This window comes from Aethalodelphis obliquidens, unplaced genomic scaffold (genome assembly GCF_003676395.1).
Source record: "Aethalodelphis obliquidens isolate GAN/ISIS:26980383/991018 unplaced genomic scaffold, ASM367639v1 scaffold16, whole genome shotgun sequence".
In the NCBI taxonomy this organism is placed as follows: Eukaryota; Metazoa; Chordata; class Mammalia; order Artiodactyla; family Delphinidae; genus Aethalodelphis; species Aethalodelphis obliquidens.
Window position 1 is genome coordinate 8,757,500 of NW_020837960.1, and position 23,068 is coordinate 8,780,567.

The 23,068-nt window shown below is 43.0% G+C and overlaps 1 protein-coding gene across 1 annotated transcript; it reads right to left on the reverse strand.

Annotated features, from left to right (window-relative positions):
- Positions 1–1,879: 1,879 nt before the first annotated feature.
- On the reverse strand, positions 1,880–22,468 carry OLFM4 (olfactomedin 4). The gene is made up of 5 exons (XM_027116776.1): positions 22,323–22,468; positions 17,264–17,416; positions 11,050–11,262; positions 9,073–9,232; positions 1,880–2,719 (listed from the first exon to the last, which is right to left on the reverse strand). The coding sequence occupies exons 3-5, from the start codon at positions 11,188–11,190 to the stop codon at positions 1,917–1,919; spliced, it is 1,104 nt and encodes a 367-aa protein (XP_026972577.1). The 5' UTR covers positions 11,191–11,262; positions 17,264–17,416; positions 22,323–22,468; the 3' UTR covers positions 1,880–1,916.
- Positions 22,469–23,068: the final 600 nt, after the last annotated feature.

The window sequence follows — 23,068 nt, forward strand, 5'->3', positions numbered from 1 at the left end:
TTGAAGGCCATACCTGTCTCTATGCTCAGCCCTGAAAGATAGAAAAAAAGTCTTGCTAAAAATACTCAAAAAGCTTGGCATGGATTAAAAATAAGCCTTTCAGTAAAACTCACTCCACTATCTTACCTCTTCTTTCAGCTCTAGGTCACTTGTGCCCCGACACATTCTTTTTGAGGAAAGGTATTCTTTCCCCAGTGTGGCCAGTTAGTCTCTTTGCTTTCTATCCAAGACCTCCTGTTTGGGGAAGATCTGGAAGCTTCAGACCCATGTTGATAGCTCAGTTGGAAAAGGAACATAAGCCACACAAATATAGTCTAACATTGGAAATAATCAGATCAGTCATGCAAATTAATGAGTACATAAGATCACATCCCAAAAGAAAAGAGTGCAGGCTCATACAACAAAAGCTGCCAGAGAGAATGGATTTTAAAGGGAAATGAAAACTAAAGAGCCAGCCCTGACTTTGGAGTCTTAAAAGGTATTGATGTTCTTCTCTGCTCTTAGGTGTCCTGGCGCTTGGGAGGTAGCCATTCTCTGAACCTCACAGCAAAGTGTGGACTGGTAAGAGGGGTTTTTTATAGTAAAATAAAAGTGAAAAAACACAAGAGACAACACTTTTTCAAACCACATTTTAATCATTTATTAAAAGGGGAAGAACACAGCATTTAAGGAGCCAGTCCTATCAACGAAGACTTCTGAACATCAAACGAAAATAGACCAAGACCGGAAGATAAAGCCATTGAAAAGCACAGAAGCACACACACCTGCAAGGTTTTCAGATTGCACTGATTTACTACATACTTTCAACTTTTTTTTCACATTGCTTCCTCAAAAAAAATTAAAATTTAATTTTCTTACAAGTTTCAGGCTTAAAGACAAAAATTGCATGAAGCCATTGATGTGACTTAATACAAGTCTAACGTATGCTCTAAGGGCTTTACTATAGAACCAGATAGGCTATCATTTTATCACGGCCGTTTGCTTTTCTTATGGTCTTAGAGTCGTGAAAGTAAAAGTTCATGATGAAACAAAAGAAAATTAGTTTTGTTTATCTTATATCTGTTCCATTAAAAACTGGTTAATTTTTTTTTTTTTTAAGTAGGAGTTTGGGGGAGGTGTGAGAGGAATTGATTGGTAAGTCTGGTTCTAATCTTCTGAGCTGCCTTTGGAATGAAGTTATGAGGTAAGAGTCTTCTACTGACTCTTATGAAGGTCAAAAGAGAAAAGAAAAGCCCAAGTGCCTCCTCTGCAGATCCATCTGGGACTGATTAGATAATTTAATGCCTGAAAGGACTTTTCTCCAGAAAACTCAGAGCATTTCACAGATAGAATACAAGCACACTGAATTTACTTATCTGATACATACAAAACATCATTCCACATGCTAGTAAGAAAAACAAAGTTGGAGATTTGGACCCTCAAGGAGTTTCAGATATTAATCTGTCTAATTAAGCCCCAGATTTCTTTCAGGTGTGGAAGAATTAACCAAGCTATATGGAGGGGAACTGGTCCTTGAGCCCTCTCTTTTGTACAAAGAATCCCCAAAGCCATACAGAGTTCTCTTTAAGTTCCTTAATTTCCAGATGTCACCTCACTGAAGGCTTCCTTAGAACCATGATGCCCTGAGACCTCTGACAACCCGTCCACCCTGAAATGACCTTTCACTTGAGAAATGCATCCCAGGAAGCAGGTGGCTTCCAAGAGAACTCATCCAATCAGGGCAATGTCCTAAGTCTCTAGTGTGGTAGAACTCTGCTCCCAAACATTACAACTAAGCGGATACACTTTTGAATCCTGAGGCCCCCCCCGCCCCCCGCTTCCTCATCCCTCACTCCCCCACAGATACCTAAATAAGTGGAGAAGACCATTTTTTGTCAAAAAAAATTTTATTTCTCTCCACCCTAACACATAAAAGTTTACTGGGGTATCTGTTGGAAGACAAGATCATAATTCAGAAGGTAACCATCATTATAGACAAAAAGTTTCTGCTCGAAAGGATGATAGTTAATACTCTGAAGTTTTTCCTTCACCTTCTGCATTACAATGTTAAGTTTACCCTCTTTCCCTGTGCTTGTGTCATAGTAGTAGAAAATCTCTTCTGTTCTGGTGTTCAGAGTACGGGTGGCATACAGAACCCCACACACCATGAATGTGTTAGTAACAGATGGTTTATACTGCTTGGTATGCCAAGTGTTTAGCACCTCAAGTGTGGTGTCGTTGAGTTTGCTAATCACCATGTTACCAGTGCTGGCTTCAGTTGCATAAGTCACCCACAATCCATTCTCATCCACGGCCAAGTCGATATCTTGCCAACCAACATTAGCATAAGAAAAGCGGTTATTATAGGCAGCATCAGGGAGAGTTTGAGTCAAAGCAACTGAGGCAGTGGTCAGGTTAACTTTGGCAATGTTCCGGGTGTCGTACCAGTTGACATACATGTTATTCTTATAAACTACTATACCACCACCTTGGCCATAGTATATCCAGTTCTCTCGGGCATTTGTGTACAAGAGCAAATCATCCAGTGTATTGTAGATTCTGTAATATCGCAAAGTTCTCCCATCAGTATCCAAAGGTGCCACCCAGTACAGCCCTTTGCCTGGGTGTTGAGGAGAGTAATCCCGACCCCAGGCACCGTACAGATAGCTAAATCCTTTCCAGTTGAGCTGAACTATAACCGGCCTGCTGATGTTCACCACACCACCGTGAGCACAGCTCCCTAGAGGAACAAGCAAATAAAAGGGCATTCTTAGAGAAAATGAATGACAAGATACAAACAGTTTAATATCCTAAGAACCAAAGGAATCCATAAACATTTTTCTTGTCAATGTTCAATGACAACCGTGGTCCTGATGGAGAAGAGGCAAAACCTACTCTTGGTTTCTGTCTCAATGCAAACCCGCTGTCAGTTCTAGAGAGCACTACCTTCTATTTACATGAATGAGCTTTCAATCTGGAAAATGGGGATAATGAAATTCCCAAGAGCCATATTAAGAAGCGTTGAGGGCCCAGAAAGTAGAAAGGAGGACTTGGTGAATTTAATATATTTTCTTCTACGAGAAAGCGTTTTGCCAATATTATTTTATTTCCTTTTCCTTATAGAGAAATCAAGAAAGTAAGATCAGGTGAGAATGCTACCCTATTTTCATAAAGCCAGAAGTTGCTATTCACCAGGGTCAGGGAGAATTGGGATGAAGGAGAAGTCTGTCCTAGGCAAGTCTTTCTTCCCTTCACCCTCTGCCCTTCCCTGGGACCCCAAGGGCATATCCACACCAGGTACCAATGATGCCCCAAGCTACTCTCAAAAGAGGAAGTTTGTACTATGGCATTTTAAAAGATACAGAAAGATGGTCTCCTAATGGACCTCTAAGAGGTCCTCTAACAGTCCTCTAATGGTGGGATTTCAGCCTTGAGAAGCCATGGAAGTTATTATAGGGCAACATTGCCTGCTCTGTGCCCAAAACATAGCCGATCACTTGGTGACCCATCTCACTGCACAGTTACAAGGTGGGCCTTGCTGTTCATAAGCCATAGTCTACTGTGCCACAGAATGACAGGCAAGCACTTCGTTGTTCCCATTCTGTTGCTGTCATTGTCACAATGTGTACAATCAAGTGGGACCAGACTCACCGGTGTCTGAATCTACATTCTCTGTAACACTTGGGTGCATAACTCAGGCTGGGCAATTTGGCCCTTTGCAGAGCCCTCCCTCTGAAATGCCTGCCAACCCAGACCATTTATGAGCTATAAAAAATAAAATAAAATTCCTCCAGTATTTTTACAATAGCTATCTAAAGATTTGAACACACATTTTCTGGAATCTTAACAAATACTCTTAAAAAACTGGTCATAAATTTTATTGGAATTACAGAGAAAAGTCAACTTCAGATACATTTGAGATCATTTTCCCTCATCCTTTAAATGCTTGGAGGGAATCAGGGAGCCATGGAGAGTGTGTGAGGTGGGCTTGGGCCAGAAGCAGAGCTCCAAAGAATTGCCCGAGATTAACATTGTGGGGAGCAAGAGGGTACAAAGCATTCGCCTCTGAGTCCCGGCCTCTGACACATATGGAAAGACCCATTCCTTTCCTTGCTAAATGCCTCCCCTTTCTCCCCTCCTCATTCAAGGACTGTTCAGAGATGAAACCATCACTAGAAATCCTGCTTTTATTTTTCCAATCTGTTGGGGCTTTTTGGTCCTGGAATTAAATACGTGCTCCTTAAATGCTCTCATAAATCCGCAGTTGGTGGGAAAGCCAGCCAGCCATACAACAGGTAGAGAAATGAAACCACTCTGTATCCAACCTCAAATAATTTTGCATATCATTAAGCAGAACACAGTCACGGGTTTATTTTAATAATGCATGCACCATTTCATAAATAAAAAGCAACGTGTGTTCAGCTAAGAGACTGCTCTCCTCTAAAGAAATAATAAAATTATAAATTATTATTTCCTCTTCTAAAAGTGATCTCTCAGATGAATGCTTGTTTGCTTTTGTTTATGAAACAATGCATGAATTATTAAAATAGAGTTAGCGGTGTGTTCAGTTTAATGATAACAAAAACTGTTTGAGTTTCCATATGTTACAAACTGGATTTTCTAGTTAAAATACCTTCCCGAGAACTTATTTATTCAACTACATTTCACTCTGAGGAAATAAAGGAAAGTCACTTTTTCCTTGCAGGTTAGAAGACTCAGGCATTATTTGCTTAATTGAATCTTGCCCTCCTTGAAAGGAAAGATTCCAAACCAACAGCAACAAATTGTTTAAGGAAAGCTTACGAGGCATATAACACATTCAAGTATTTTATCATGGGATTAAAGAAAATAAACTATTCTGTCCTAGATGTGGAAATCCTTAGATATGAAGGAACCAAAATAAACTTCTCTTAAAAATCACTACTACTACTAATGTCTCATCATTTCACAAGTTGACCAGGTGATTAAAATTGTACCTGGTATAAATATTAAAACTGTAGGTCATTTAAATCTCTTTTCCTCACCCCACAACAACTCTAAACATCTCCTGTCCTTTTTGTTTTTATCCTCTATCTCCTTTAGACCATTTTTAGAGCCCTGGCTCTCATCAAAGGAAGTGGAAATAAGAAGAAAACTAAGTATTCTTGTCCATGCTACAGATGTGGCTACAGCAGTGACAAACTGCTGACAAGGCTATGGCGGGTTTCCTCGACTCCTGGCGACAAACCGTCTTAGAAATATGAGTGAAACTGACAGCCGGCCCAGTGCCCACTGCTCATCTAGCGCAAGCAGAGACCCCATCCGCCCACCCTTTATACACCAAGCTTCTCCCCGCCCTTTCTAATCTTGTACCCTTTCCCAGCCTGCATTTCAAGGTCTTAGAGATACTCCATTCTTTTCTTTCTTTATGCCAACTTTATCCTACCAGTGGAACAACAGCCCACTGCCCAACCCTGACCCGAGAACTATGAAAAACCAACGAATCATTTTGCACTTCCTGATGGAAGAGAACACACCATAGAAATGAGAACGAAGGTACCCTTTCAGCTACTCCACAAGCAAAAAAGCCAAGCTAATTTGGTGTTAATCAGGTTGGTGACTTCTTGCAACTTTCTTGTCACTCTAGGAATCACAGGTGCACCTCTCTCTCCATTACAGCATCTGTGGAGGGCAGCCTGGTACACTGAAAACATTGCCAGATTCCAATTCAAATCCTGACTCCAGCACTTATGAACCGCGTATCCTTGAGCAAGTTACCCAACCTTCTGAGCCTCAGTTTCCTTACGTTAAAGGAAAAATAAGAATACATACTCTGCAGAATTGTGAGGAAGAGTAGACAGAAGACATGTACATTTGACTCAATAAATGATAACGGTCAGCATTATAATCACATCCATGTTACAACTGAAGGTTTACACGACTGCTTCCCCTCCAAGATAGTGGTTTCTGGAGGTTTCTGTACTTACCCTGATAACCCGAGTGCCCAGAACAGGACCAGCTACCCAGTGACACCAAATTATGTTTGTGGAAATAAAAACTGATTAAATCCCCCAAACTCACCTTACCCTTATTTATAAAACACTAGCTCTTTACCCTGGTACATAACTGAAAGTTTCCAAGAGCCTGGTATTCAATCCACTGAACGTAATGCAGGGAACCCTCTACACCGGATAGCCTTGGTTGGCAATCTCTTCTTTGTCATGCAATTTATTAGATATTGCCATGGTATTCTGAAAATATCCCGGGAGGCCACATGGTGAGATTTTAAAATACTCTAACTTGGCTTTTTTAAAGTCTCATGGCCAGTAGCACTTTTTTTTTTTAAAGCTAAAGATTATATACCAGCAGAGGAAACTTAATCTTGGATCCATCAATGCCCTCTCTCACCTGGGCCAGTGAACTTTGAGCAAAGACGATAATACAATTAAAATGGTTATAATCATAAAATGATTAAGATGAAATGGATATGTGTTACCTAACACTCTGCTCCTCTCTAGGCTTGGAATTTTGACCGGTCACCCTACATCTTTCGTGGACCATTTACTGTGCACCTACTATGTGCCAGCACAGATCCTTGCATCTTTGAGCACAACAGTGATGACCCCTGGGCATTCACATCCCATTTTCCTATCTGCAGTCCTTTAGATTCAGGGGGAGAACAGAGAGAAACTGAAGTCACTTGTTTTCAGGAAAAAACAGTTAATGAGCACAAGGCCAATTATTTTAGATTAGACAGTTCTATGAAATGAAGCAGAAAAGGATGCCATTTGCAGCAGAAGCCATCTATAAAGCACATTTTATTGAGCCCTAATGCTATGTACTGGCTCTCAGATCAAGCTGACCGCTGGGGTAGCGAACTGCAGCTGCCCAGAGGGCCCAAGAGAGCACAGAATTACTTTATAGCTGAAACTTGCATAGAGTGTTTTTTGTTCCGTGCAACTCTGCAGTGAAAAAAAGCAGACAGGCCAGATTTTAAAGTCCCATAATAGTGAGTAACTTTAATTAAAGTCTCCACAGGCTCACAACTTTGTGGTGCCTGGGGACTTTCCAATTCTGCATTATCAACCAATCCAAACAGAAAGAGAGCAAGTGAAAGAAATTGATTTCAAAACATGACAAAAAGTCAGTTTAATATAAACATCATAAATATAATATGAACAGAGCTGGAGGAGGGCCAAGTGGCTTGGCTGGGATCCAGCTACAGCCAAGGTTGTGGGAAAGTGAGAGGAAATCTCGTCCAATTTGTTTAAACAACACAGCTGGGCTGGTCTGGCTCACAAAAGTCTAAGTGTGAGGACGTGGGGGAAAGTTCTAGATAAAAAAAGGCTAACAAAAATAAGAAAACAGACTCACTGTTTTCTTCCTTAGATACTAAGCCATGTACTTTCTCCCCCACCGCCGGCCTTGAGTTACTGACGCCTAACCCTCGAGGTCCCGAGATGACAGGGAGCAAGGGGCCTTGCACTTCGGCCTCAGCTCTGTCACCAGCTGCCTGTGTGGCCTCAGGAAAAACGGTATCCTCACCACTAAGTCCCCTCCTCTGAGACATGACAGCCCTGAATGTTCTTTCCTGCTCCAAAATGTCCTCATTCCAAGGGATGCATAGAAAACTGTGGCAGAAAAAAGCTATTTCATGAGGACAATTTGCTGAGGTTTAAAAAGAGAGAGAAAGAAAAAAGGACAGGAGGGATAGAGGAAGGAAAGAAAGACTTGCTCAGGTAGTATCAGGAGTGGTCGCTGCTTGATTCCTGCCCTCAGGGAGCCCTCCGTGGCCCCGCAGAATGAGCTCTCATTTCCGATGACGACGTTGACACCTTTGATCCCAGACCACATTTAGCCTGGTTTGTTAGAGGACAGAGCATGGCCTTTGTCCCAAACCTCCTCTGCATGTCATACTGTGACAGATTCCCAACTGCAGAAGGAGGGAAGGTAGGGCTCTGAACAACACCAAGAGGCTTATAACTGTGGCAGTATTTAATTAAAGCCTTAAAGAAACCAGCGACACTGACAAGGATCCAGAAACCCATGGCCCAAAAGGAAGCAGGTGGTGACAACAGGAATGAACGAGAATAACAAGAGCTGTACGATTTGATTAACAGATACTGTCCCCGTTCAGGCTGAGATGCTCAGGATGTGCAAAGAGAGCTTCCCTATGACCCTGGCTCCAGGGCTGGACCCTGCGGCTTTAGTTCTCCTGGAGGGACGTGCCGGAACACACGCGGATCTAGCACTGCTTTTGTTTGCAGCAAGATGTTCACTTCAATTATCCTCATTAACAACAAATAAAATCGCCAGTGTATAAATGCCGATCACAGAGCTCTGAGTCTCCCAAGACTTGTTTTATGAATCCTCACAGCAACGCTGCCAAGTAGGTATTACTGTTCTCCCGTTTTACCAAGGAGGAGATTAAGAACCTTTCTGCTGTGGCTACATAGCTGGAAAGTTCAGGCCTTTGGGGTCACAATGCCACGCCCCTGACACCTACACTCCACCAGTCCATTCAAGGAGGTATTTATGAGCACCCACCTCTACGCTACACTTAACCCCCTCCAAGGATGATTCCTTAGAGAGGAACACGCCGTCTTTGCCCTGAAAGAACTCACAGTCCACGAGGGACGGCAGGACACATCCTCACATACTGGACATGTGGAACCATCCGTTAAATCCTCACTGAATCCTGGGAGGCACTCCACAGCACGTGCATTTAAGGAAAGCAGGAAGGAGAAATAAAGAGGTGGACGGAAGGAGGGAAGGAAGGAAGGAGGGATGGAGGATTCAAGGCGTAACCCAGCTCATCACATAAATGAGCCAATCAGCCCTTACAATCCACAGGACAGCCCGGAGGGGAAGCCAAGCGGATTGCGGAGGCTTTCCCCGGGCCCCTGATAACCAGACAATCACCGTAGAGACATTTCTTCTGTGTGCCCCAGGACATGACAGTACGTAGAGCTCTGGTAGGTGAGATTTAAAAGCGGGGAAGAGTAAACTCAGAGCCGCAAAAATCCCATCCTTCCTTCACCGCCACAATCCCAGAGCCCTTCCCCACCCAACCCTTAGCTCCTAATGGGGCCTGGTAAAAATGGGCCCCCTTACCTGGTGCAGGGGGAGGGGGTAGGGCAGGAAGGTTTCCGCCTTTAGAGTCCTCACATTCCTTGAGTTTGTTCTTCAGAGCCAGGATTTGTCGGCGAATGGCAAGGACATTGTTTTTGTCTAGCGTCTCAAGCTTCTCCACCATGAGAGTCATATTCCTTATCTAAGGAAATCAAAATTCAGAGTGACTTTATATTATTGTGCAATTTCCTTCATAAACATTCAGGGCTGAATATGTCACTTAGGGAAACATTGCCAGAGAATACACCTGAGATTCTTCTGACTGGTTTCATTTGGAAGAATACATTTCATGGTTTAGCGTGAATGCCTGTCAGATTGCAGGCCGATGTGCGTGACAAGAAGAAAATGGCAAAGATTTTAACAGCTTTAATAACAGAGAACAGGCTCCGTCTAAGTATCCACAAGTGTCCATTAAAGTTCATCTCTAATAACCTTCCCCTATAAACTCGTGTTTACTCATGCCGTACTATAATTAAGTTTCTAATGAATGGTGAGGGCCAGAGAAAACCTAAATTCTAAAATACAGAACTGGAATTCTCAATGATAGCCCATGTCATGACTGTGCTAGTAAATTCTCGTTGATATAAATCACCCAAGCAAAAAATCTACAAACAATAAATGTTGGAGAGGGTGTGGAGAAAAGGGAAGCCTATGGCAGTGTTGGTGGGAATGGAAATTGATACAGTCACTATGGAGAACAGTATGGAGGTTCATTAAAAACCAAAAATAGAACTACCATACGACCCAGCAATCCCACTACTGGGCATATACCCTGAGAAACAATTCAAAAAAGAGTCATATACCACAATGTTCATTGCAGCTCAATTTACAATAGCCAGGACATGGAAGCAACCTAATGTCCATTGACAGATGAATGGATAAAGAAGATGTGGCACATATATACAATGGAATATTACTCAGCCTAAAAAGAAACGAAATTGAGTTATTTGTACTGAGATGGATGGACCTAGAGTCTATCATACAGAGTGAAGTAAGTCAGAAAGAGAAAAACAAAAACCGTATGCTAACACATATATATGGAATCTTAAAAAAAACAAAAAGGTTCTGAAGAACCTAGGAGCAGGACAGGAATAAAGACACAGCCATAGAGAATGGACTTGAGGACACAGGGAGGGAGAAGGGTAAGCTGGGACGAAGTGAGAGAGTGGCATGGACATATATACACTACCAAATGTAAAATAGATAGCTAGTGGGGAGCAGCCGCATAGCACAGGGAGATCAGATCGGTGCTTTGTGACCACCTAGAGGGGTGTGATAGGGAGGGTGGGAGGGAGATGCAAGAGGGAGGGGATATGGGGATATGTGTATATGTACAGCTGATTCACTTTGTTATAAGGCAGAAAGTAACACACCATTGTAAAACAATTGCACTCCAATAAAGATGTTAAAAAAAATAAAAAATAAATTACCCAAGCATAACATTAATGGGATAGTGTTTATCCACAGAGCTTAAAAGGCTTCGCAAAACATTCTCACAAGAAACTCCTTTAAAGAGGCTTGTGGAGTACGTAGAGAAGCATTCCAAGAGGGATCAGGACTGTGTGATCATTCAAAAGGAGAAACAGACCTAGCAAATCCAAAACTGTGGTCTTCCAGTCCCATGAGGATAAATCCAAAACAGAGAAGACCCCTTGATCTAGCTTGGCCATGGAGTTGTTCACACTTATGTCATCTCCTTTCTAGAGACACTGAAAGGCCATTTGGTTTTGGGGCAGGACTCTGACCATTAGACAACACCTACTCCTCAATCAGCATGTTCCCAATGTGCGTAATTTACTGTTCAAAGCCAGGTGTCCATCCAAAACAGAACACGGGCCTTGCCAGGCGGTCATGAGAGAGTACAGCATTAGATGTCAGAAGAGGGACTCCGATCCTGATCCTAGCACTTGCTCACTGAAGAGACATTATTAATGCACAAGAAGCGATTTCATTCCTTACCTCCACTTCCAGCTGGTCAACAATCACTGAGCTTCCAACAAAACCGACCTTCAGCTGTTCGATCAGTTTCTCCATCTCCTTCACTTCTACCTTGATCAGCTCAAAGTCCAGTTCAGTGTAAGAAATGGTATCTTTTTCCATGATCTCTATTCGGACGGTTAGGTTTGAGAGTTTCTTTTCATACACGCTGATTAATTGCACATACTCCTTCACCTAGAGGGGAATCAAACAGCTCAAGTCAGTTTTCAGAGCGATGTCATACAGCTTTCCTCCACTAACCAAGTCCTTGGGAACTATTTGATTGCCTTCGATCTTTTTTAATTAAAGAAATGGATCACAAATATATTTACCTAAATATTTTTTAAAATCTATCCAAATACAAAGAAGTTATTATTACAGTGGGGGAGAGGGTGGATTTTGCACTTGCCTAGACTAAAAATAATTGTGCTGCAGAATCATCATTCACAAGTACATTTTAATCTCCATTTTAATGTTTGAAGATACTAGCACCCCAAACTAAACTCGTTTGAATCAGTCTTTTGCCCGCCCTCCTCCGCTTAGTACACATGCTCTAAATCAGGGTTTCCCAACCTCAGCACTATTTACATTTGGGAATAGATTGTTCTTTCTTGTGGGGGGCTTTTTTGTGTAGTATAGGATGTTTAGCAGTATCCCTGGCCTCTAGATGCCAATAGCACCTACCCACCCCCCAGCTGTGACAACCAAGAATGCCCCAGACATTGCTAAACGTCCCCCAGGGGCAAAATCACCACCATCATCCCCTTCCCTCCATTTAGAAACACTGCTCTAAATCTAAGTATTTTCTAGAAGAGGGAGAAATGCTCTGAGAAGAATTCCTTTGTTGATCACCAAATGCAATGAGTTTTGAACCCCTCTGCCTTCTATAGAGTGACATAAAGACTCAACTTACAAATTATGGTTTTCTCCAGATATATGCCCAGGAGTGGGATTGCTGGATCATATGGTAGCTCTATTTTTAGTTTTTAAAGAAACCTCCATACTGTTCTCCATAGTGTCTGTACCAATTTACATTCCCACCAACAGTGCAAGAGGGTTCCCTTTTCTCCATACCCTCTCCAGCATTTAGTATTTGTAGACTTTTTAATGATGGTCATTCTGACCCATGCGAGGTATTGTAGCTTTGATTTGCATTTCACTAATAATTAGCAATGTTGAGCATCTTTTCATGTGCTTTTTGGCCATCTGATATCTTCTCTGGTGAAATGTCTATTTAGTAACTAAAAAGAACATAATGTATAGCACAGGGAACTATACTCAATATTTTGAAATAACCTATAAGGGAAAAGAATCTTAAAAAAATACATATATATATGTGTGTGTGTGTATAACTGAATCACTTTGCTGTACACCTGAAACTAACACAACATTGTAAATCAACTATACTTTAAAAAAAAGATCCAACTGACTCCACAATATGTGAGGGTATGTGCAACTGTAAAGTGCACATTTCATTAAGTGCACCCACATATTTATTCCAAGTTTATTCCAAGAACTGATTATTGCAATCAGACCTTTAAATTACACATTGTTGCATATTTCTGAATGTCTGATCATTAAGTTAAAATACTTCCAAAAATTCCCATGGTGATTTAGTGTATAATTGGAATCTCCAAATGGATATTTCAATAAACACAGTTGGTGGTTCTTTCCGTATCTGATCTCTAAAAGAAATGCCATGGCTTTTTTAAGGACCTGCTCATTAAAAGTTGCCGGTTTTATATTCTTTTTAAAAATGTGAAGAGAAGTAATACTTTTCCCCCAAACTTCACTAATGTCAAGAAGCTGATCCATGGGGCCTGGATGAATTCAGAGCCAGATGTCAGCCTCTAATCTTTCTAATACCAAAAGCAGCCCTAACTTCTGTCCTTTTAGCCTTTCCACTTAACCCCACTGTACAAATTAGACACATAGGCCACGAACCTAAAGGGCTAGGGCTTCAGGCAAAGAGGATTTTAATGAAAGTTGAAAACGCAGCCCTTGGCACTGCTCGTGTATCTCCTTCGGCAACTGATGCTCATTGCCATCAGATGAGGCTGATAAGGCTGGTGACATTTTGGTGGATAAGGAGGTTAAAATATATATATATATATATATATATATATATATATATATATATATATACCTAGCAAGTCCCACTCAAAAGTACAAACACATATATAAGGTAGCCAGGTTTCAATTCCTCCAAAAATCAGGCATAAAACATTGGCTGTGAGAAAAAAAATAATAATAACGGAGTGCCAACCGATGGCAGAAATGGAAGTTTGCGAAATGAATATTCTTGGCATTTGGTCTTGCCAGCTCTTGGAACGAATGAAACACCCTCAGCTTTCCTGGCACATTTTGGTGGCATATCACAGCTGTTGTTCTATAAAAAATAAGTGGTTCGACTGTCATTTCTGCTAAATAAAATGTGGCTCTCCCAGATTCTCACTGCAGACCTCAGAGAACGTATGGTGGGCCTGCCCTGGTTCTGCCCCAAAGTAAAGGGTCTCTACAGATCTGTTTGGGGGAAATCTTGAGGTTCCTTCAAGAACTGGACTTGACTGGAATGTCAAGAATAGCTCCGGGATGTTCAGGAAAATTGGAATCGTCCATGGAGTTACAGAAGGCAGGAGAGAATTTGAGAATGGGCCAGAAAGGCTTCGTGGTGTGAATGTTACTAATTTAAATAGATTGTGAGTCTAAACTCTTCACGTGTACGGATCTCTAGTGTTGAGATGGAATGGACAATTCTGGAAACATCCCAACTCTCCCTGGGAGGTGCAGCCTCAGCAGAGGCGCTCAGTTTACCTGGGGATGTGTAGCAAGAATATGCGTCCAGCCCTACAGGGACACTTCCCTGGGTCAACATTTTTCGTGTAAAGCTCCCCGTCACTACAAGTTTGAGCTTTAGACGACTCATCTACACTTGCCCTCAAACGCTCAGCCCTTCATTCAGAGCTCCCATTCTTCTGTTCGTTATGCACGTATCATGTCATTGATGGGTTCTAAGCATTAAAGTCTCTTTGGGGGGTTGTTGCTCTACACAGTCAATGTGGTCTTGTAATAGATAAGGATGCAGCCCAGGTGGCTATTAAGCTAAAGAATTAGTTGGCTTGTGTTTCTGCCAGTTCCTCAAAACCTGTGATCCTCACCATAGCTAGATTAATTGAAATAAATAAAGGTACTTTGCCACATACTGTCATTTTAATATATTTTTTAACAACAAGATTAGTTGAGCTTGAATTGGCCGTCAAGACATATGAAGCACTTTGCAGCTAGATCCACCTAAGCTCAAATCTGGCTTCAGTACTTCGTGGACAAATCACTTAATTTCTCTAAGCCTTCATTTCCTCCTATAAATCAGAGGTAACGGTAACAAGCTCACAAGATGATTGTAAACTCTAGAGATAATGTATATTAAGTGCCTGGTGTAATGGATGCCCTATAAGTTACAGCAATTATTAGACAGTGATTTCAGGTTTTTTTCAATCTGACCTTTTAATTTATTATATTTCACTGCACAAAACGTGGCTCCGTAGACGTTGTTTGTTTATGGGTTGCCTAAATGTCTCCCAGGCTGCCTCCACCCTCTCATGCATGAGGAACTATTAGCAAAAGTGTCATATTAAATAACTTGCCCCAAAGACCATAACCCTCTAGAGAAAAAAAAATTCTGAGTTGTCTCCTTTCTAAGTACAGTTACACAGGGACATCTCATAACAACAGAAAAGTATAAAATGCTTTCAGCATCTTAGGCAGAGGCCGTCCCTGTCTTCTCCCTGTCCTGACAGATAATGAATCAATGTAAGACAGTCCAAATCCTTTTCTACTGGCCTGCCCAAACGGGCGTGCCCCCAGGCCTCTAGATAAACGGTGATTTCCAAGACAACCTAGGGACAGCTATAGTAATTCACCTGGAAACTCAAAAGCCCTCAGCTGGAGATAATTTTGGATGGAAGGCATTACTGACCTGGTGCATCTCTTCTTAGAGCATGATAACCGCACGGCAGAGAGGAAAGGTAATGATTGAAAGAGAATGATTCCGGGGCTTCCCTGGTGACTTAGTGGTTGAGAGTCCGCCTGCCGATGCAGGGGACACGGGTTCATGCCCCGGTCCGGGAAGATCCCACATGCCGCGGAGCGGCTAGGCCCGTGAGCCATGGCCGCTGAGCCCGCGCGTCCGGAGCCTGTGCTCCGCAACGGGAGAGGCCACAACAGTGAGAGGCCCGCGTACCACAAAAAAATAAAAAAGAAAGAAAGAGAATGATTCCGAAGACCGAGATTCCTGATCTGGCTTAACCAGCCAAGAGACCTTTACATTTATGTCTCTTTACCCTTATGAGCCTCAGTTTTTCCATCCCTACAATGGGGAAAAGAACACTGGCTTATATGCCTTAAAGGGTTGCTTGAGAGTAGAACGGGAAAGCGCAGAGGGAAGCTATTGTTGTTATCCTCACCTGTCACACCCCGAATCCATTATGCAAATCTCAGTGGGCAGGTCAATTCCTTTCTTAGGCTTCAATCATGAATTATTTTTAGAACCAGCTACTGACACTTTCGAACTGAAAGTTTTTCCACCTACTCCACACTTCTTCCCTGCCAATTATTAGGAAGGCAGATACCACCTGCCCCCCCTTAACAGGATTGGAATGAAATGTCCCAGACTCACAAAACTCTCCCTGGAGCAGCCTGGGGTTTCAAACTGCCGTTCACATCCCTGCCAGCCAAGAAGACATGCAAATCAGTAGCTCCCACTATTTCAAAGCAAATGACTCTAACTGAAAAGATCTTTACCTAGGATTTCCTCCACTTGTTATGTTTTTATGCATAACTTTTTATCTGTACTTGATTATGCTATGAATATTAATGACTGGAATTTATAATTTAGTTCTGTGCCTTTTCTGCTGATTAATTCAAGGACATTTTATTTCTTAAGAAGCTAGGTTCCTGGAGTTGTCAAACACATTTTCCTGGACCCTTGTTTAAACTTAGAATATTTATCTACCAATTGAGGTTGAAAGCAGGGGCTCAGCCTCATCAGAACTTTTGTCTTAAAAGAGAGCTAGGCTCGATGTTGAGGTAGCTGAGCTGAAATTTCTTGGGAAAACCTATTTTGAATCTTGCAGGGAAGCCAGAGCTCCTTGTAAGTAAATTAATGGAATGATATTAAATAATGCATAATGTGATGATAGCCTAGCTTGGACTTCACCTGTACAGAAGATGGAAGTTCTTTTGGTTGATTTTTAACTTGGCTAAAAAGGTTAAAGGGGTCAAAACTGGAATGTCAAGTTCATTGCTCCAGCCAGCTCAGAGAAGGGCTAACCCCATGAGATGACTTCCTCTGGCTGGAGAAAGCAGTAATCAGGGGGTCAAGTGGAGGTTTTTATCAAGGCTGAGCCACCTACTAGTCTCATTTCAAATTCCCAGGGAAGCCTTCGGTTTAGGGCTAATGCTGGAGGCATCTGATGTAATGTCCCTGCTGAGACAATAGAGGCTAACCCCAAGAAAGAGAGAGAGGGAGAGAAGAAAGAGAGTGAATTGAGAAGAGAAAATAGGAGGAAGAGAGAGGAAAAGAGGGAGGAAGGAAGGAAGATGAGAGGGAGATTTGTGGGAGGGGTGGAGGAGAAGGAAGGGGAAAGTCCAAAAGCAAGAGAAGACCAAAAAAAGTAAAAAACAAAATAAGAAGGAAAAGGGAAAGAAAGGACTGAGGCAAGAGGAGAAATAGAAATGAAGGAAAGGAGGAATGGAATAGAATAGGCTGAAAAAAACGCAAGGGCAGGAAGATAGAACATAAAGAGGACAGAGGAGAGGAAAGAAAAGAAGGCAAAGCTGGAGGAATGACCAAGAAGAAGACCAAAAGGAAGAAACCACAAAACCAAATACAGATTTCAGAGTTGAAATTTACAGGGAGAACTCAGGCTTCTTTCCAGCTGCACACACACCATGATATTGAAGCGAGTTTATCCTGTGGCGTGACTCATCTCCATCCCATCTTCTCCCTGTGCTCTCACTCTTCCTGCTATAAAGAACTCCATAGGTTGCTGTGAAATAAATGCTAAAGCTTCCATTAGATGCAAATGTGCTCTTTGATACAGTGAAGAAAGGCTGCTTATGAAGTCCTGGATAAAAAGTATTTTGTTTGTTCTTAACAAGATATTGTTGGAAGAGGAAAAAAGAATACAATACTTACTTTAGAAAACTCTTTCTCGAACTTCTGGGAGATAGTTTGAGCTATGATTTCCAAGCGTTCCACTCTCTCCACAGGAAAGGTGGTGTCTGGCAGGATAACAGAGCACTGGCAGGTCCCACGGTCATCCTTGGAGCCAGTGAAGTTGGAAAACGACTGTAAATAAAAATAAGTTCAACATCAGTAATAAGCCGGGAAATGAGCCTTTGGCAAGGGAAGTGACAGAAACTGGCTTGTCAAACAAGTGCTCAGAGGCAAGCGAGTGGATTTCAATACATAAATGAATGGAATCATAGAAACACCCCAAAGCTGCTGCCATGTCTCCCAAGTGTAGCTCAGTGTTCAGTCACCTCTCCACCTGTTAAGCAAACCATATCATTCTCCTTTCTGGAAGAGTCTTTAAGGAAACTACTATTGTCCCCATGTAAGGAAAAAGAAATAAAGAAATGATGAGAAGACTTCCCTGTTGGCGCAGTGGTTAAGAATCCGCCTGCCAATGCAGGGGACATGGGTTCGAACCCTGGTCCAGGAAGATCCCACATGCCGCGGAGCAACTAAGTCCGTGTGCCACAACTACTAAGCCTGTGCTCTGAAGCCCGCGTGCCTAGAGCCCGTGCTCCGCAACAAGAGAAGCCACCGCAATGAGAAGCCCACGCACCGCCACGAAGAGTAGCCCCGTTCGCCACAACTAGAGAAAGCCTGCGCGCAGCAACAAAGACCCAACGCAGCCCAAAAATATAAATAAATAAATTTATTTTAAAAAAAAGAAGAAGACGCGATGAAAGTCCTAAGTTGGCAATTCTACCACTTACTGGACCTGAATTCTCTTTAAGTCTCTGTTTCCTTATCTGTCAAATAGATATAACCTGCTTCACAGGGTTGTTCCCAAGAGGAACAAAGTAATGTAAACCAAGTCCCTGGCACGTGGTAAGTGATCAGTAAATGTCACTCTCCTTTTCCTTCTACACCCTCATTTCCTTTTCCACACTTCTACCCCAGCCCCAACCCAATGCCTTTCAGGAAAGTGAGAAAAACATCAAGGATGTGGGTTACAGTGAAGCTATGCAGTGCAAATTCACATCCTCTCTTCACCTGGGAAAGTGTATAATTAACATCCTTCAAAATGGCGACAAACCAGCCATTTGTTAAAAACTGAGCAATGTATGAGTTTGAAGATTTTGTGCAAATTCTTTTTTAAGTTTTCCAGCTTATCACTTGCAGAAAAGTCATTTTTAAATATTTGATGTTTCTTTAATATATTCAGGCTCCCACTTCGGTGCCACTGAATATTTTAAAATGACAGGTTTGAAAGATCCTGTTTTTCTTTTGTCCCCTTTGAGCTTCCCCAAGGGGATCCCGGCACAATTAACATTTTTTTATTGCTACAATTGCCTTACAGAGTAACTCTTGGCAGCCGACTGAATGCCTTTCAATGATCTTCTCTGACGGCCAGCCCAAGACTCACCTGTGGAACATCAGCCCGAAGGGTCTTTTTCTGAAACTACCAAGGGGAGAGCGATGGTTTTCAGAGTTTGAAGAAATGCAGGCTACACTTCTTAATATTTCAGAGGTCAGCTGGCTGTAGCTGAGGTTGTGTGCTCTGTGATTTAATGTCTACCACCTTCCCTGATTCTTGAACAAGCTGGACTTGGATGCTTCTATAATCAAGATCTAGTCCATCAGTGACCTCTGAACCAATTAATTCAGGCTTTCGCAGCCAAATTGCTTGTTATTTTAACCTAATCTTCTATAAGATGAACAAATACACACACACACACACACACACACACACACACACACACACATATATATATATTTGTACCCAAAACTCTCTATGCCACATCAATTCTTGACATTGGCCTCAACTTTCTTTGCCAATCACACCCCACACCTGCAAAAACTGGGGAGTAAGGAGGAGGGACAAGCAGGTTTATGCTGAACACTGTGGCTGGGAGGAGGGTAAGGGAAAGGTCTTTGCCAGGGACAAATAAAGACTAGACAAGCCACACCAGGAGCCTGTCAGAGAGCAGCTTCCCTGGGAACCAGTTTTATCACTCCCACGGAAGGTAGAAAGACCTCAGCTCAAGCATGCCAAGGCTTTTGCAGGAGGACCTGTCCATGCCATCATGGACTTTTGAAGAAATAGCTTATTATAATAACTGTCTACCAAAAAAAAACGGTCTTGCATCGCATTTTGACAAGGGGAGGCCGATTAGCTGCACAAGACAGGGTTGGACCATTCTGAGAGTTCTTGGAAAAGCTCTGGCAACTCCATAAACAGTAGAGATCATCCAGCAGTCTCTAGACAATCAACTAGAAACTACTAGCTCACAACTTTTGCATCCTGAAGTTCACCTGAAAGGCACGCAAATAATTCTGAGACCTGCTGATAGCCATTCCGCTGTCCTGTATTGCACATCTCCGTCCTGGCACAGTGGACTTCCCGCCTTCCATCCTTCTTATCATCAGCCCAGCGTGCTCAGCTGACATCCAAACGGTCCATAAGTTTGATCAGTGTTTCCCATTAGAGATATTTCTGTTCCTCGCACTCAAAGACCATGAAACTAATGGCGATGGGTCACTTTCTGTGGCAAATGCTTAATCTCTATGTGAGTGTCACATGGGGGACGGGAGACAAAAAGAAGCCCTTGTCCCCTTGGCCTTTGGAAGGGTATGTGATCCCCCTGTGGACCCCACAGACACCTTACACTGATCAGTTCTCACTCGGCCTGTGTTCAATTCACATTTACTGGTGCCTACAGCTTGCCAGGCTCTGGTCTGGAGCCGGACAAATAAGAGACAAATAAGACCCACTTCCGGCCCCGTGAATCAGGCCCCTTGTCATTATGAAAGCCTTAGTGTCTTTTTCCTCAACAAGCCCTTTAGCCTGATGACAAAAGCATGTGACTCGAGGTTCTGGCTCTTGCCAGTTGCTGTGTGAGGCGAAGCACCGAGGCTTTTCTTGCCTGTGAGTTGAGGACCGTGATAGCAGCTCCCCTCTTTGAAGGGCGACACCTGAGGCTGGCGGAGTGCTCTGAGCACGCCAGCGAAGGTGCGACTCACATTTGGGATCTCAGGTTGCAATTGGTTCTAATTAGCAGCCAAGTCTAAGTGCCTGTAAAGATTCAAGGCATAAAATAACGGTACTCAACATTTTCAAAGCACAGAAAATGATATGTTTGGAACTTGCTCAATGACAGTCATAAAGGGGTTTTCCACCACTTTCCAAAGAGCTCGTCAAGCAGCCCTAGAAAACTGGGTTTATAGCGGAAGTGACACCTAGCCTGCCATAAAAAAGAAGTTGGAGTCGTGATATTAACTCACCAGAGGGAGATAAGTAAACCAGGAAGGAAATTAAAAACTCTAAGTATAATTTAACTACTGTTAATGGTAGTTAATATTTATCTTATCTTTTAAATATTTATCTTCTTACCAAACAACAGACACTTTGAGTTTCTGTTTCTTGACCTATATTTTCTTTTCTATCATGTTAGCTGATCACCTTACCTAAAAGCCGGTTTCTGATTGGTGATGAAACCTCACAATATACTATTAATTTTCATTTTAATTTTTTTTAAATGCTAACCAGTTCTCATTGTCCCCAGAAGTCAATTAGTATCATAGAATAAAATGATACGTCTGATTTCTGGCTACAAAGAATCTTGGTTCATATTCATGATTCCCAAACCATTCCCTTCTTCAAAATAAGCACTTTAAATCTATACTCCATGAAAATATAGAAGGCTGCATGGAGAGAGATGGTGAAGAGCATGAACAACTAAGTTTGAGCTGTATTACTGGCTAGTTTATTGACTTTAAGCCAATGATTTCATCTCACTAAGCCTCAGTTTTCACATCTCTAAAATGGGACAATTAATTATACTTACCTCTGAGGTTAAATAAGATAATATATATTATGCACTTAACGTAGTCCTGACATTTATAAGGCACTCAGTAAACATTGTTACTGCCATTTCTGAGCCCTATCCAAACCATTTCATTTCATAATTGACAAGTTTTCATTGCCTTTGAGGTTCTGATGGTGAAAGGAAAACAAAAGTCTTTTCCTCCTCTTTTCCCGTTGGCCCTTCCATTCAGATGATCCTATAAACAGTGACCTGACCTGTGAGTAAAGATCATAGAAGTACAGAGGACAGCCTCGGGGGGAGTTAAGACTCCCCCATCCCAAATCATACCTTAGCAAGGAAAGCCTAGGTTTCTCAGAGCAGGACTCCTACAGAGAAGCCCGGAGCTGATGGAGGGAGGAGCTGCTTCCTGCGACCTAACTTCTCACCCCTCTGTGCCTATTTCCCTTTCTTCAAAGGAGATCCAAAGAGGGCTCATCCCCTAAAGAACGAGGCTCACTGCACGTTGTAGAGATGTAGGCTAGCTGGACCAGTCCCTTTCTAGTGCATGCTTTGTTTTTCATTTGTTTGTTTGTCTTGTTTGTTGCTACTGCTATCGTCATTTTGAACTGGAAATGGCTCTTAAGATCTCTTATAAGAAAGACTGAAAAGAGCTAACACTCCTCCAGGGAACTATGCATGTGTAACAGCACTTTCCCAAGGACCAGGGATTCCTCCTCTTCCTTCTGTCACCCATCTCCCTTACAAACAGGCTCAGAGAAACTCTCAGGTCTCCAACCAAAGCACTGTGGGTCCCTGATAGCCGCAAATCAATTAGACACACTTTTCTGGAGCGTCTACTGGCAGGGCTCATCCCCTAACAGCTGGTATCTGGGAGAGAACCCAGGCATCTTCATTTTTCTTAGTCCCCTCCGCCCCGCCCCGATTCTAAGGTGCAGCCAGGTTTGAGAACCTCTTGAAAGCTTAGATTCTTTCCCTAAAGCCCCCAGCCGGCGAACCGAAAGGCTGTCTCTCCTGCTAACAATTTAATTATTTTACCCAGGTTTTAATTCATTTTCAGGGCACCTACAATTAACAAAGAGAGTCGTAACTCTGCTCCAGTGTTCAGGCCTAGCCATCCGTGAAATTATATTCAGTTCCCCAAAAAGCCAGAGGAAGGGAAGGAACGCAGCTATCAGACTCTGGGGCATCCTCACCTGGGACTCGAAGCCGGGGGTGGACCAGCCAGAGCCAGAGGCGGAGGTGGAGCTGAAGTCAGAGGTGAGTAAGGAGGTGGAGGCGGTGGTGCGGAAGTGGGTAGAGGTGGCGATGGCCCCACCGACACTCGCAGTATCTGAGTGGAGGAGGCACAGAAGGGCCAGCAGGCAGGGGAGGCCCGGCTTCATCTTGTGCTCTAGGCTGGAGCCACTAGCTGCTGCAGGAGCTCCAGGGCTTCTTATAGTGCCCAGTGGGGATTTCCCCCCGGGCCAGTGTGCAGGGAAAGAGGAAGCTGCCAGAGAGCACGTGACCACCCAGGAAGGTGAGGACAGCCGGGAACTTGCGTCACCTGCACGTCGGGTCCTGAGCCCCACTCTGCCAGCTGCCCTTGAATCTGGGTCTCTCCTACCAAATCTTAGCTCAAATGCGCTTTTGCAAGCCCAATATCTGGTTTCCGACTTGACGCTTCCTTGAAACAGATGGGGTGAAAGTAGTCTTTGTGGATGAAGAGCTTGGGGACCCCAGGAAGGAAAAGTAAGCCTCAATCTTTTGCCCAGAAGCCATCTCTATTTGTCCCCTGCCCCCCCATTGTCCTGAATGCGGCTTTCCAGGGAAAGCTAGGGAACTCCATCTAGAGACTGTGACTCTCCCCAGGGGATTCCCTCTTCACTGGCTACTGCCCAGGCTGTCTCTGACCGCTCCCTTGCAGTGTCTGCTTCCACACAGAGTTCTCTCAACAGCCCCA

Excerpts from the sequence above, each read along its gene's own strand:
- OLFM4 (XM_027116776.1), bottom strand. The coding sequence starts at position 11,190 with ATGGAAAAAGATACCATTTCTTACACTGAACTGGACTTTGAGCTGATC. Across the intron at positions 9,233-11,049 it reads TTGACCAGCTGGAAGTGGAG|ATAAGGAATATGACTCTCAT; the intron begins GTAAGGAATGAA and ends TGATTTCCTTAG. Across the intron at positions 2,720-9,072 it reads ACCCCCTCCCCCTGCACCAG|GGAGCTGTGCTCACGGTGGT; the intron begins GTAAGGGGGCCC and ends TTGTTCCTCTAG.